The 16536-nt window shown below is 44.5% G+C and overlaps 1 protein-coding gene across 2 annotated transcripts; it reads right to left on the bottom strand.

The window, feature by feature from the left end:
- Positions 1 to 449: 449 nt before the first annotated feature.
- On the bottom strand, positions 450 to 13670 carry LOC143020046 (uncharacterized). Of its 2 annotated transcripts, none has more exons than XM_076176203.1 (3): positions 13516 to 13670; positions 5551 to 5776; positions 450 to 4756 (listed from the first exon to the last, which is right to left on the bottom strand). In XM_076176203.1, exons 2-3 carry the CDS (start codon positions 5760 to 5762, stop codon positions 3856 to 3858), a joined length of 1113 nt encoding a protein of 370 aa, XP_076032318.1. In that variant the 5' UTR covers positions 5763 to 5776; positions 13516 to 13670; the 3' UTR covers positions 450 to 3855. The 2 variants fall into 2 exon arrangements, with proteins under 2 accessions (XP_076032318.1, XP_076032317.1); XM_076176202.1 differs by lacking the exon at positions 13516 to 13670 and adding an exon at positions 7937 to 8135.
- Positions 13671 to 16536: the final 2866 nt, after the last annotated feature.

Here is a 16536-nt window from a genome sequence, read left to right as displayed (position 1 = left end):
TAAAGCCCTTCCATACGAGCATTGTTGCCTGTGCATTTTATTTCATGTTCTTATCTTGCTAGTCGAGGGAAGGAATTTGTAATTTGGTCACGAACAATCTGCAGACGAGCGAGAACTTTGTCGGTGACCCACTCGAGGTGGATCGTCCATCAACCAACGAAGTTCTCGTTTGCTCTTGCAGATGCGATAAACTCGTGTAAATCGATCTTAACTTGTGGCTCAAAGCAAGAGGACAGCATCCATATTTAACCCCTGTTCAGTCTTTAATCCCCTCTGTGAGTCTTCTGCTTGAGACACTGCTAGCAAAATAGATCAACCCCAATTTCCCATTGTTTATTTGTTCTCTGCAGTTGATTAATCTATTCACTCAACTTCTACTGCAGAATCTACACCTCCCGTGTCTTTGAACTCCCAAGTTTCCCAGTCTATGTGGTATAAAGTAAAACAACTTTTTCGGGTTTGTTTCATATATTTGACAAAAAAAAATCACAAAATACGATGTTGCTGCACCTTCGCCCGCTTCAATCACATTTTGTAGGAATAATAAAAAATCAAAACTCAGTATTACTCCAAGTTCCTTAACATACACTGCAACTAACTGGAGCCTACGTTAGTACCTCATCGTTTGTACATTGCTGGCATTCACCTCGTGTAGATATATATAATATTCATATATTCATTTATTCATATATATAAATTCAATTGTGTAAATCTGATTTGTGATCTGTAAGTATGAGTTATGAAAATGGGCGCACAACTTCAGCAATTCAAATTCCTACATATTTGGTCTCCGTGGTTTTGTGCATTTTTTCCCTCCAAAATTATCCGACATTGTAACAAAACATACTCGCTAAAGATTATACAAACTTGGCCATAAAACGAACGTGTTGTGTGTACTTTGTGTGTGAATCAGGTAACTTGGCATCCTCACACTGCAACGTCGAAGCTCCAGTGACGTCACTTCCGGTGCATGTGGATCCGCCGACCAAGCCATTCAAAAACCGTACGCAACAGAAACAAAGTCAAAAAATCGTTACTTAAACTCCAAAGATTTTTTTTTCTTTTTTCGAAATTTTCTTTTAAATGCCATAATACAAACTGTATAAAAAAGTAACATAGCACATCACCGTAACAATACGTTCATTGTAGAAAAAAGTATTTCGCGTTGGGGGGGGGGGATCTCTACGTTTCAGGGGTCCGGCGGGCGCCCACCCAATAACTGACTCCAAGCAAACAGCCCACTCTCCCCCGTCCCTCTTCCGCCAATGTTTGCGTCTTTACTTGAGAATCTATCACCTATTCCTGAAGCCTTGTTCTTAATGTCCTAAAACTGCCTTTTAATGATTCCAGGTTTTTGTGATTCGAAGACAAATTCGTGGTAACAGCTATGATGTCACGCATTTTTAAACAGCCATGAATATGTTTATCAACAGAACAGGGCAATACATGTAGTGTCTTCTCAAAATGTAAAAATTGCTGGGGGGACGAGAAAATTTTGACGCAAGGAGGAACCAGGAACCACTGGGCAGTGTGGGGGGAAATGCAATCCAGGTTTGAGGCAACATAGCACTAAATCCGATTCCGAAAAATAAGGCAGAGATTTTCGGAGCAAAATATATATATACGTTTGTGACATGTTTGATTGTGAAAATTCTTGACTTCGACAAAGACGAGTGACGGGACATAGTGGGGAGTGGGGGGGGGGGGTAAAACGGCTCGGAGGGTTGGGCACTTTATATCCTAAGGAAACGAATACATAATGTTGGTCATATTAACGCAGGGGTTTGGCAGACCACAGCAAGGTCACTGATGCAGTCCAAGTGGTTTTAAGGGACTACTGGGAGACTGAGCTAGACTTGGCTGGTGCAATTGATCTTTTTGGCAAGAACACCAAACTTAACGAAGAAAAGGAGAGAGAGAGAGAGAGAGAGAGAGAGAGAGAGAGAGAGAGAGATAGAGATAGAGAGGAGAGAGAGAATGAGAATGTGTGTAGGAATTCCACTCTGAAGACAAACTAGTTTTTGAAACCAGAACAGAATCCGTCGTACTCAATCACCAGCCAAGTGTAGTAACTCCCGTTCCCGTTCCACTGCCACCATATACCCTTCCAATGGCTTCCTCTCAACCTCGTCCAGTCTTTTTATATAAGGCATCACATCGTTATCCAAGACTTCTGAAGCGTTTCTGTCAGCTCATTAAGACACCTGTAGTCGTTACAGTAATTTGCTAGTGCAAAATTGGGTGGAAAAAGATTGTGCATATAGTACTGTGTGTTTGTCTTAAGTGTATATGTATTAGTTACATAACCACTATGCACATGCACATTTCCACCTTTGCACCTATGCATCGACATATTCAAAAGTGCCACACCCATCTTTAAAAGGCCAGCAAGCTATAACTTTATCTCCAAACATCCAACCTAAAAAAAGGACAAAAAAAAATCGGAATCTATTACAACTAAGAAATAATTCATAACATATTCTCATATACATTTGTACAATATACTATACACATAGTATATATATATATATATATATAGATTTATATATATATATTTATATTCATATATTAGATAATTCGAATATGGCCTTCAGAACCACCACATCCTTTGACTGCCGATTGGAAATAAAACAATTCCATGGCACAACACAGGAAACAATGAACATGATACACAGCTGATGATCAATCACAAAAGGGGGGAAGAGAACAACTGAATGCGGCAAATCACAAGTTGGTCAGTATACAACACAGGAGGACTAGAGAATGAAAAAAATGCCTAGAACCAATCAGGATTGTGGGAAGGTTAGGTGAAAAAATATACTTTTCTCGTCTCCTCCACCAAAACCGACTAAATTCTTACTGAACATGTAAATTTGACTGATTGGACTGTGGTTGTGGTGCCGCCAGAATACTTGACGCCATTGCTGCTGGTGTGATGTCTAATGTAATGTCTAGGGAATGAAAGGTGACGGCCTTGGATGAAGCGACCAGGTGATATGAAGGGAGACTGTGGCTACGTGACAATGAAAAGAGGATGACACAGATGACAACACCAAACCTGCTGAATGATGCAATGATAATGATTTTCACTAGCCTATATTAATGCTGACTCTTTATATAAATTAGTCCCTTTCAAGAGTTCAAATCTGTGGGGTGGAGGCTTCAAAACAACTCCAGTGACTGGCAATCATCGTCTCTACCTGTTCTCGTCAGCAACACAACCAGGGGGCTTAGTTGCCCGCTCTCTAATTCACGCCCCAACCCAGTCACAATCATTACACTACTATCACCAACTTGACTCCAATGGACATGCCCTGAAGTCGCCCCCCTTGCAGCACACAAGCCGCATCTGTTGTCTGCAGGATCTCAAGATCACACTAAGATCCCTTTACCAGCCAGACACTTGGCAGTGCCCTCACCAACCAATGAGTCCTGACACTTAGGCACTAAATGGTCCTTGTAACCATCCCACCCCTCACACCCTCCTACCTCCCACAGCAGTTCCACCAGCTAACACTAAATAAATCACAGCACAATGTGAGATGGATATGGGCCTTTACCCATTCCATTCTCGTTCGTCTACAGCAGACGTGCGCCTTTGCAACGCACCACCTGTCGAGGGGCATCCCCCTACCTTCACGAGGCGCCTTGGTGCCCACCTCCTGTGGGATAAGAGCGGCTCTTTGGCATGACGCCCCGACTTCGGGTCTCGGCCGCATCCCAGTCATCCACCTCCTCCTCCTCTCGGAACGCGTGATCCGCGCCGAAGGAGCTCTTTGTAAGTAATGGCGACGGTGGAGGTGGTGACGGTGATGTCGGCGGAGGCGGTTGTGGCTTGGCGCTGCAGGTGGGGCGTTAAGACTCCAGGGACGCGATCAGACTGTGGAACACGACTGACTGGAGGTCGTTGCCGAGAAGGGAGGAGTGCCCGCAAGGGTACTGCTGGTGGTGGTGGTGGTGATGGTGTCGCGAGGACCAGTCGAAGCTGGTCGTTGTGTTGGTGCTGGTGTTCATATGGTGGTTGACTGCCGTGTTGTATGAAGTGGTGTTGAGCGAATAGGAGCTGCTGCTGGTGCTGCTGCTGGTGGTGTTGTTACTGTTCACCCCTAGGGAGCCTCCCCCCGTGGTGAGGGAGGCGGTGGTGATGGCGGGGGTGTAGGGTGGGATCCCACTTCCAGTGTCCGATCGCTGGAACAGTATGGAAGAGTTGTAACTGTTCGAGGTGGAGGTGGTCGTGGTCGTGCTAACGGACGAAACTGAGGAGACTGAGGTGGAGGACGGGGAAAGGTGCGTTGGGAGAGGATCTTGAGTACAAGTTTCGTACAGGTCCCTTAAGATCTCTTGAGCGTCGTCCACTTCCATCGAGTTCCTCTGATGCTCCTCCAAGGAGTTCCTCTGGTGCGCCTCCATCTTGACATCTTCCTCCAACCGTTCCTCGAGCCTATCTAAGCACGACCTCTCGTCCTCCTTGTCGTCATCGTACAAACGAGGTCTCTTGGCCGCGGGCTGAGTATGTTCGTCATCCTCGTCGTAGTCGTCGTCAAGGCCAGTCAGGTTCACGTGGGGCGTGTGGGGTGCACACAGAGAAAGGACATCGGACACCTGAACGTCGTCCTCGATGGGTGAAGGGGAGCGGGGTCGGGATGCGGAGAGATACGATGGGGAAACATTGGTGGCGCCTCCACTGAGAGCAGCTGCACGATGTCTGGCCAGCTTCTCTTCGCGCGCCTCGCGCTGCACGCGCCGTAGCGTGTTCCTGGTAAAAGAAAAAGAAAAGAGCGTCAGTACTCGAGTGCGGCATGAATTTGCGCGCGCGCACACACACACAGACACACATACTTGATGGCACAGTGGTAGAGTTCCTGGCCGCCACTACCAAGGTCCGGGTTCGAATCCTGTCCAAGCTACACTGCGAGTCTTTATTTCAACTCTCGTGGGCGGGGAGTTGGATGTGTGTGCGTGTAAGGTCACAAAATTACCCGTAGATAGGTCATAAACGAACTCTAAGCTCTCTTCCGGAAGGGAAATTGCTGCCGGTCACGAGTACAACACGTTATCCAAGACCATGGTGAATCTCGCGCGCGCACACACTCCCAACGGTCAACCCATCTCCACCCAAAATGGCAGCTCACGCACACGCCAGCTGTACGCGCCGGACACGCACGGCGTGTGCACACAATGAACCCGTACACTATCGTTCTTGTACCACCCACACGTAACCCGACACGCCCACCAACACACCAGCTACCCCCACGCCCTTAGTCTACCCCCACCCACATTTTTTTAAATTTCCCCTCCCGTCTTTCAGCGCTCGCGAAGTGACATGTCTACCAAGGCTACCTCCTCCTCCTCCCTACCATCTTCACATGCTCCCGGCTACGCATACTCCTCGAGCAAGCAAGTCGCAAAAACTGTCAACTATTAGTGTAGATGTGTATTGACAGCCATCCGCTCATATATACGCACTACACACACACACTTTCTAACACGTAATTCCACAACACAAACTTTGTAAACTTAGCACAATTGTTCAAAAAGGTACAGCCTTACCTGATAAGCACTGAGCGACGCAAGACACTTTCATGGTCTTCGATGCTTCGATACTTGGCAGCAGAGATGCGGAGCACCTTCTTCCGATCCTCCCGAAGGCGAAACTTCAGTTCAAGTGCACCTCTGTTTCTGCGGGCTGGTGAGGATGGAGGGGAGGTGGAGAGAGCATCAGTGTCGCTGTCGCCCCACACAGCGCATGCGTCGATCGCCATTCTGCTTTCACGAACTGTTAGGAGGAGAAAGTAGAGTGTGAATTTTAAGTCTTTACCTACACTAATCACAATTACATACAAAAAACTTCCAATGTTGCATATTCCAAAGAAGGTTGCATAAATCATCAACCAGCTCTTCTTGCAAGTAAACTCGCGCACAACTTTAGTTTCGCGCCAATAATAAAAAACCACCTCGCCCAAAGAACACACGACTACACAGAACCTGTACGATATTCGACGTCGAAATGCAGAGACTCGAGACAATACTAATCAAAAGTATAATGCTGCCGAGAGGAATCTGATACCGCATCAATACCACACAAGAGTAACTGAAAAACAGTTCATGAAATACGGCATGTTAAAATCACGTCCTCACTGTTAGTGGGTTGATTTCTAGCCTGTTGCACCACCCTCATGAAGTGGACTTCGTACTTGTGAACACATGAACAATATATGTACAGAATCACTGACCAATTCAAGATCTTCAAGAGAGCAATTGGCCTCATTTACTCCCTCTAGACTGTGGAGTTTTCCTCCGTCGATCACTATCCCATCCTTCTTCCAACTTATGCTCATATTAGCACCTGCATCGGCCGTACTTCCATTATGACTCTCTTGCCGAACATAATCCCCACAGCATACACAAGAGAACGCTTGTTTACATTAATCAGCTGTTGAAGGTGTAAATGCGCATGCGCAAGTATCTGGCACCAAGAGACTCCCCAGACAGACGCCAGGTAGCGAGCGTGAACAGTAGGTCTCAGCAAACCGTCTGTACATTCACTTTTGAACACCAACCTCACTTTATCTGGTCATCATACCGTAACACTTAGCCCACTGCTCCAGCAACTGCCAACTTCCTTAATTCCAATCCTGCCACTACGTACATTAAACAGTTCTTTGTTCTGATCCCGCCAGTTCCATGAATTGAGGACTATTGGGGGGGGGGGATAACGTAAACTACTAGAGTAAGTGTAACTCAACTAATCTCTAAACCGCAGTGCGTGTGTGTGTGTGGCCCGATCCAATCCAATGTCACTGAATAACCGCTATCCCCTAGAAACCCTTACCCATCATGTGGACATCCTTGGAATCTGGGGCAGTCTGGTAAATGCTTAATTTAACGAATTTGCAGTTGGAGAAATTTCACAGCAGTCTACTAACGAATATCTCCATGCCGCACTGTTATCCCCGGTATTAATTCAGTCCTACAACCAGTCATTATATAATGGCTCAACGAGCCCAAGTGAAAATCTGGGCTGTTACGCCAACTCCATCCGTAGATTTCCGCCGTGTGTAACCGAAGTGACGTCACCATTACTTGACCAACACTGACAAAGGGCCACAAAAAAGAAAATCACTATTTCTGTATCCAAAAATTCCTCCAAAAGCTTGGCAACGTACGTACTCACTCACGCCTTCCCAACCAACACACGTTCACGTTAGCAGCAGTAACTGTTGCTTAGTGTTGCCTCGCAATACAAGTCCTTCGACCTTCCGTGGTCCCCAACAGCGCAGATATCTGATTGTGAAACAGCGGGTAAATAAAACCAAACTAGAGTCCAACAAACACCACTAAACTGTGGATGGGGAAGGGGAATCACGTCACTTTTTAGTCCGGTAGGGTACGGAGAACTCACGGGTGATTCAGCTATAGCGCGACTCATCGCACGTCACGTCCACACTTGCTCCTTCTTGGCTTTCTCGATCACAGTTTGTATTGTCATCTCAACTCTAATTATTCCCGCCACCAGATGTTTTAGTTTAGTTCAACATTCACAGACGTTACTTCGCCAAAGAAATTTGAGTATTCACACTTTCACTAATTACGACTACAGTATTGTTCTAGTTTCCATGAAGTCATATGGACCTACTTCACTGTCCATATCAGTTTAGCAGAGAATCACGTCATCAGCCGAAATCCAACTTAAGACAAACACTGCACAAATGACCAAAGTCCACACCCAACACAAAGAACGAAGAAAATATACATTATCTGAACAAATCCAATTTCTGCTATGTCAAAGTTACGATCACATCAGATTTCCAGTTACAATGCAGATACAAAGATCCTTCACATCCTAAGCACAATTTGCAACAACCGCTAACATAAAAATACTTTAAATCATGTAAAATTCAATAATATTACAAAACTAGTGAAAACATGTTTATACCTTTCTGTCTCAAGATAACCATTACGCAAAAAACACTTCTTAAGATAATTTGGCCTCCAAATAGGAGATTATATCAAAGTGCAAATCGCCAAGCGGGAGAAACGCGAACACACGTCCACCCCGTCACTTGTTGCTTGTACGTCTGGTCCACCTTCAGCTCTCCTTGCCTACCGCACGTGCACATCCTTCCAGAACTCCACTAAACTTCGCTCACTCCTGTCGGCCAACTAAGCGACAGGGGGCTGAAACATATTGGAATCCGACCAATGCAACGCGAAACAAAGGATGAGAGCCTTTGAGTGGGCGGGCCCAGTGCTCAGCGTCCAACCAAAAGCCGGGAAATCTGTGACGTCACTAACGCGTCATCAGCCCACGTCAAGTGTACAATAACGTCACCCTACTATCCTGCTGTCATTTAAAAAGAACTGTAAAGATAGTTTTGCATGTGGTATGGAGAGAAGTCTACCTACATAATATCCCTTGGGTGACATGTACTCTCACAGTCGGAAAATACGACTGACGTCAATAACATTTCAAGTTCCAACTCATACGAGTTCGCGGGAAAACTACTGGTTCAAGGCGGATATCCTGACTAATGACGTCACGGCAACTTCACCCCCGGATCCCATCACCACCGTAAGACAAGCACAACTACCCATCCTTTCCGCTTGTCTTTGCTCGCTCAACCCTCTTCCGGTCCCGGATGCTCCCACCTCCCCTTTGATCCAGGACAGGAATCTATGTTACATCTAAGAACAAGTATATCTTCCCAACGAAGGCTGCAAACTCCCTGAGGGTGGCAGAGCCGGAGCATAAACATAAAAATCAAAGATGAAGGTTCTCGTAACCCAACCCCCAAATCTGCCACGATGCATGGGTCAAATACATTAGACATTCTGCACTCGTTGTGAGCAATTTCCGATCCCTACAGCCTCTTCGCCAGTTCCTGCCACCCGTGGCGGCATTTCCCTCCGACCGCATTAGTTGTCAGGCATTCCATCTCGAGTGTAACCTCCCTTTAGGCAACGCGTCGTTACCAGTCTTCAATTCTAAAAAAATTTCAATCCCCCAGCCGCTCGCTCACGTTTGGTAGTTTAGCAGCGCCCACGAAACCTTAACATTGTTCAACTCCTAAGTAACCGACAAACTTGGACATGAACTTTACCCGGGCTACGACTCACCAACCCATAGTAATCCTCTTACCCCTTTCATTGGCATGTACGTGTCGGGGGGTGGGGAAGGAGAAAATGCTGAACAATAGAAAGGCAGACTAAGATATACCTCCTTAAAACCCCGCTCCTTACTCTCCAATGTCCTCACCTAGCACACGATAATAAAACATAACAATGTCATTCGAATACAAGTCTTCCACGGCCATTTCTACGTATCTCTACGGGTTAACCCGCTGTCGCCAATTCGCAGTAGAGATGGAATAGGCTCTTCCCGGTACACAATCTTCGGGAGTGAGCGAAATGTTATCAGTCTTCCCAGAAATCGACCTACCACGCGTCCGTAGAAAACCAAATACGTCTTCAATATTCTTCCTTTCTATAAGTACGAACAACAACTAAATACAAAATATGTTGATATGAAAAACGGAACCCTTACAGTGTACGACATGTTGGGCTTGACGCGTGCACGTGTGTGTGTGTGTGTGTGCGTGTGTACATATGTGTAAGAACTCTCGTACACCGCTACCCGCGAGTCCTCACATTTATTTTCCAGTGACCAGGGAAATTCCCTACTCATCTCAACTACTTCGACCCTATGTATGCTATATCTGAAAGATCATCATTCTTATTCCTCCGCCAAAAAGTAAAATAATAGAAATCTGTAAAACACACCGAAACATTACAGGCCACTAATTACCCTCATGACTGGCTTCATATTGAAAACAAAGACAAGAAGTCTTTCGTTCGACCACAGAATCCGTCAATGACGTGCTCATTTATGTATGACGAAGTAGTCTGCACAACGTTCAAGTACTTAATTTCTTACTCTCGCGGGGCAGCGATATGGGCGAGGTGGAGCCGAGGGAAAAAGTTTCGTACAGGCAGCGTGACCATGGGCGGGCCAAGCTCGGTAAGGAACAAAGCTAGGAGGGGAAAACGAGACAAAGCAAAACATACTAACGATGGTTAAACCTGACCAATACTTAAAACAGTCAAAGGTCAACATTAATTGAAACTGCTATGTGAACCAGACCCACACAGCGGACATACCTGTGGTGGATTGATATGACTGGTTAAATTGACAAATACGATCTAAATTACGTTCTTGTAAGGTATAACATGAAGTCATGCACTAAACTAACTAAAGCTACGTTCAAAAGTGCACAACATCCATCTAAAATCAATAACTTACGTGAAGGAACGCACCAGTCCTATTAGGTACAGACATGCTATCAGCCAATTTAAATATTTACCACTCTTCCCCACGCTGGCTTAACAGTTGGTACGCCTGCCTATCAGCTGACCGCGCTACCGATCCATTCGGGTTTTACAGGCTTAATACGAGATAAGAAGCTTAAGATGTAACTTGTTGCTATACAAAAAAAAAAAATCAAAGCTCTAACAACTGGTCAATAACATCGCTACGGAACCATAATCAAATTGTACGAACCACATGGAAATTTATTTTGACACATTTAAACCACTAGTGAGGATTATCAAGAAGCTACGCGGCTAGCATTGCACACACATCCCATCATCTCGAAATCAAACGGCATCATTTTCCCTTCGTCTAACCACCCCACCACCCAACCGTCCCCTCCACCACCCGGCCTTGCCTCCAGGTTCCATTTCTTTGAGTTGCTGCTCAGCTTCCTGCACCCTGTGAGTGGCCGAACATGTCCCCCACATTTCACCACAGAGACGTGCTTATTTGTAACGAATAATATCTATCCAATGGCCAAGAATACACCTAATGTATTACTGTACTTCAAGAAACTGGGTTATTTGGAATTAGAAAGAAGACCCATTACGTATTACAGACTGACGTATCAACAGCTGGTCCATTTGTTTCAAGCGGTAGCTTCCATAGTGTAGATGACGATACGAACGGACAACTAAGTAATCTTTCCAATGAAATTATTGAAAAACACGTACGTATCACCACTAGGAGGACACTCCAACCACCTCAACACCAAAAATTGAGGACAGGGTCATAGCGTTGTGGCCTTAGCGAGGCCAGGAGGAAGGGGCGGGTGGGGTAGGCAGAGGTGGTTTTGGCTGCTGGCTTGGTGCACCTATAGACTGCATTTGCCGGGATATAGACAGATGCCTTACGTTAAGTGGGATGGGGAATTGGCGGGGCATCCTCATTACCCAGCGAGTTTCAGTATAATTACCTCCAATAATGACAAATCTCCCGCGGACCAGTTTGTCGTAATTCAAACACTGTCTTAGTACAGAACATTGCAGTAAACGATACGGTGACTATGAACCAGCAACGGTTCGCAGATGCCAATCCCGACCACTTTCTCGCCGACAATGACACCGATCACCCCACCCACCCACCCACCGCCACTACTTTCCCTCCACCTTCACAAGACATACGACACATTCGATATCTACAGGAGCCGCGAAGGTGCGGGCACCCACGCACACAAAATTAAGTCAAGCTCGACCAATGTAAAACTACTCCACGAGCATAACTCTATTAGATTTATTCATATATACGCATAATATATACACGTAGCCCCACAGGTATTAAAAAAATTACCGCGAGTGCAACAAATGTGCAAGACGTCACTCGTGTATTTATTATTCGATGGTCCACTTCCCGGGACGCCATACACGCGCCGTCACTCCAATTCCCGCGCGCGAATCCCGCAGATTAGACTTGAGCAGCTACCGGTCACGTTCGCTAAACTCGACGCGTCATGTGTACCAGGTACCCTGTGCATACTGGTTTGCGAGAATGCTCTTTATATTCCCGAGGTCATCATACAATCATTTACGCTCCAAACACCATACGCATCGATAAGACAGAGCAGCTCTGAACAAGTGATTACACAAACGTGCTCAATAAAACAATTCCCTCCCAAAATTGGATCTATGGTGTGCATTACGTACTTATGGGCATCTGAGTAAACGACTGGATCTTATCCCTAAGCCCCAGTTGCCAAGTGGTTTGATGTACACACACCTATGAACCTGCTACTCTCCAAGCAGTCATGACAAACCAATCCTCTTAACCAACACACTTATTCCAAATAGCTTTCACGCCACAGGCATCCATAGCACTTCATCCTAATAACTACCTAGACCCACGTCATACGCTAATTGGAGTTTACACCACCCTATAACTATGCTCTAATCCTGCACCAAACATTTACATATTAACTAGCATTTCGCCCCCCCCCCAACCACATTTATCTCCCAACAAGTAGATTTGGTCTATAACCATAAGACTTGGCATTGATCGTTAATACCTAAAGCAATTGTTAAGTACAGCAATTTATTCATTCCTTTACGAAACCTCACATCAACTAATTTATACAACCAATCCGAACAATTACCAAATATATCTAATACATTCCACATTCAATTGCATACTTTTCAACGCCGTCGAGCTCAATGATGCAAACGGCCAAATGCTAATCTTATTGTTTGGTCAAATTCACAGTTGGTACTAATATATCACTAACATGCCTAAGGCGAAGCTCAACTGCCTGTCTCAACCTCAACTCAATCCGTATACGTCTACAGGATTTTCTACACAAAATGTAAAGAGTCAATCACACGTGATGGTAGACCCTGTGGATATGATTCCTTAATGACTACACTGCGGTGGAGATGTGATCAGATAACCCAAGACCTTGTTATCGAATCTAAATAGCCCCTAGCTTAATAAGTGCTAAAATCTAGCAAAACCTTCACGTGTGTTAGCACTGGGGTAACTTTCTGAACGATATCAAGAACAAGGCTACTATTTACTACACTATTACGCAACTGAAGTCCCCTACCCATACAAAATTACATCACAGTCAAAAAATGTCAACGGGCAAAATCAGTCCACCACCTCTCAACACCTTCCATATATCGATGCGACTCTAGTCCCGGGTTTGTATTACTCAATGCATCACTCACGCACTGTCCACACAATCCCCAACACTCGACACTTGCTTCGATACTAACAAATCAGCATCTTAACTCCGTGGATCTACAAATTTAAACCAACTCACGATTCAACCCCGCGCGAATCTATTGATACGGTCAAATACCCAATTAATCCTAATGCAAAACTATTACTAAGCGATTACGTGTGCCGAGGTACCGTTTACTTCCCACGGACTGGAAGCGGCACACAAGCAACAGATCGGGGGTACTTACAACTCTTCTACGGCAGCGAAAAGTCCAAATAAATAAGAACGAAGAACACACACACAATCTCGGTATTATCACTTCTTAACTAATATAAAATTTAGTCAAAACATTCACGGGTAAATCATATAAACCGAAAAGAATGCAAAAGGGTATAATCATTCTTGAGTTCACACACAAAGAAACACACATCGCCAACTTTCACAAGGACTTTTAATCCAAACATATCGACTAAAATATCTTGGTACACACCTGTTTGTACTTGAAATGGAATGACGTTTCAGGTAGTAACCTTAAAATCAGTTCAAATTCTTTGGATTTAATGAAACAAACTTCTTTGCTGAAGAGCAACACGATACACGTCCACTCAATCTGTTGGCTGAGACTAAACTGAAACATTTGACCAGCTGCAGCAGCCCAAACGTCACGGAGAGGGAGGAGGTTGACGGTGGAAGCACCCTAACATTCTCCCACACTCACCTCGATTTCGACCCATTGAAATTATGTTTCTTTTGCAATTCTCTCATTCATGATAGAGTGAATAAAACACCGATTGCATAGCAACTGTATAATACGCGGCTCAAACATTTACAATCAAGTTCCATCATCAGCATTCTTCCTCCGTGTTACTTCCTCTCCGTTTGCCAGGCTGTCAGGGCTACCAACAGCGCGGCCTATGATCAAGGACAAAGCGCACAGTGAAAGCGTGTAAGTCAAACTGCTTCAACATTGCTAATCCTATTAAGACTCACTAATAGCACTTATAAACATTCACTCCTAACAAAAAAAAAGTGTAACTTTTGGCAAATTTTCGAAACCGAATGTCCACCAAATGACTTATAACACCCAACGTATGTCATAAAAACAGACTTCGAAGTTTAAATGTCTGCGCGAGGAAGTTGTTAAACATGTGAACTAGTTGCCTTATCGCAGCGTTGCATAATGATAGAATACTTCCCCTGCGGAGAGTCACGATAGTTGACACATTCGATGTTTAGCGGACACCGTCACACATAGCTTCCACAGGTGTGGTCTGCTGACTTCTCACTCTTAAACCAGGAAATGATATATTTTACTCAGGTGATGAAACCTGGCATGATATAACTTTTTATAGTTATATAGACCAAGATATAGTACACTATCTGCATTTGGTATACATACCTAAGTTTATTTTCCCCACAGCCATATCGAGTAGACAGGTATGATTTCAGTTTAAAAAATGTTCCTATGCTATATGCTGAGGTGCGATTCAAATTTGTATTCATGTTTATTCATGCAGATACAATGATTTTTGTCCGTGCGGAGGCAGGCGTTTCTCTCTAGTTTTACATTCGGCGTTGGACGAGACATGCCTGAGTGGTGTTGTCGTGTGCATTAAAATGCAGAACCACCATCGAGGGAAGTTCGATGGGACAGTCTAGCTACGATGATTGACACGTTTGTCATCGCGCAATAACAGTGAGGTCGTGAGCTCACGCTCTCTCACACATAAAAACACAATGCAGACGTCTTCTCGCCTTCACGGCACGGGACAAGTATCGCCTGCCCAACTAGATGACCAGATCCCCCCAGAAAACGCCTGCCAAGGTACATCTCCGCCGTATTTCCGTATCTTTAGCGACTGTGTCAGTCGGCCAGTTCAGTCTTCAGGCCACGCGTAGGCTCGTTCGCGTAGCTGATGTTCTGTACTGTGTCACGTACACATTGGCGCGGGCGCGCATAACTTGTCGCAAGATTTGGAAAGTTGACCTTGCTATGGTTTAGTGATGTATTTTTTTCTTCAAAATTTTCACATAAATCAGATTACCCCCATTCTCTTCACATATGAGAAGAATTATGTACCACAACCTGAAAAAACATACAGAACAAATAGTGCGATCCTTATAATTTGTAGAAAAAATATCTCAGCTCTTATTACATACGCAACACGCGCAAACGCATGCGTACATCTTCACTGACGCAAAAATATCGTAGTGAAAGGACATGGAGACAATATGCGATGCATTTTATGGCTAACGTTAGAACGCGTTTAACAGTGATGAGTTCAAGATCTCGATCAACAACCCAACAACAAAAGCACTTATTATGACCCAAGGTTGGTCAATTATTTTAACTCGCGCAAGTTAACCTGATTGTGCTAAAGCAGTCAAGGCGTTTGGCACTTCTAGTTTGCACTATCCAGATTTTTTTGGGAGTGGAATAGCAGTCTCCAATTAACGTCGCATACCAGAAAAAGAAGCCTGCTAGATAAATAAATGAATAACGATATGAATTAATTAAGTGGCTAATAGGGAAGACAGATATATGATGAAATAATACATATCGTGTGGATCATAAATGGTCAGCTTGCAGTCCACGTCTTGAACTCGGCTACACCGATCGGCAAGATATCGATAATTCAGCGTAATGGATGAACGTTATCAAAAGCTGACTGAATAGCTCAGTGCGTGCAAAGTAGGGAGGGGGAGGGAGGAGGAGGCAGGACAGCAGTATTACCAACCATTGGTGGTTCTGTGTGCCACGTTATGATTGCTGTATGTTACAGTAAATGATCGGGAAACTTGTTACATAATGTTTTGTAATTTGTAACGTGTCTGAGGAAGCTGCGTCGAGTTATCCTTCATTAGATTACTCATGGATAGAGTAAACCATTTAACGGTAGCCTGGAAATAATGTAAGAATTATTAGTAACGTCTTTGAGTTAAGCGCTGTAACGCTCTATGAAATGTAGATGGAAAGGCCCATGCCAAAGCGATATTGCCGCTGATAAGGGTTTGGTCGTAAAATTTTCATAGCGACTGTTGTCATAGCAAGCGGAATGCCCTATTTCGGAGTTTTCGTAAATGACGTAATAGCTAGTGAATTACTTGATTACCTCACACTTTTCGAAAAACATAATGTAGTGCCATTACGGAAAACACGAAACATTAATTCTATGCCCTCATACAGAAACGCTCCAAATACCTCAGGAAAAGAACAGTGTTGATACTGTATTAAAACTTTATGCACCTGATCTCGCGACATCTGGCATCTGCTTCGTACATTTCCTAACCTCCTCCCATAATAACTTTCTTTCCTTTTCTGCTGTGTTACCGAAGTTGATAAATGATAACGTAAAACCATTAATGTTCTAAGGATCTAGGCGGGTATGCGTAAGATGCACTGAACATCTGAATTAGCGGGTGAAATGAAACAATTCGGAAAAGAAAATGAAAAGTATAGACAGTGTTCGCGCGGTATTGCCACCAAGCTGCAATATGAGCTATTTTTTAT

The sequence above is a fragment of the Oratosquilla oratoria genome, chromosome 38 (assembly GCF_046742065.1).
Source record: "Oratosquilla oratoria isolate Oo_2021 chromosome 38, ASM4674206v1, whole genome shotgun sequence".
In the NCBI taxonomy this organism is placed as follows: domain Eukaryota; kingdom Metazoa; phylum Arthropoda; class Malacostraca; order Stomatopoda; family Squillidae; genus Oratosquilla; species Oratosquilla oratoria.
The sequence above is the reverse complement of the archived record's forward strand: the minus strand, read 5'-3'. Positions and strand labels throughout refer to the sequence as shown.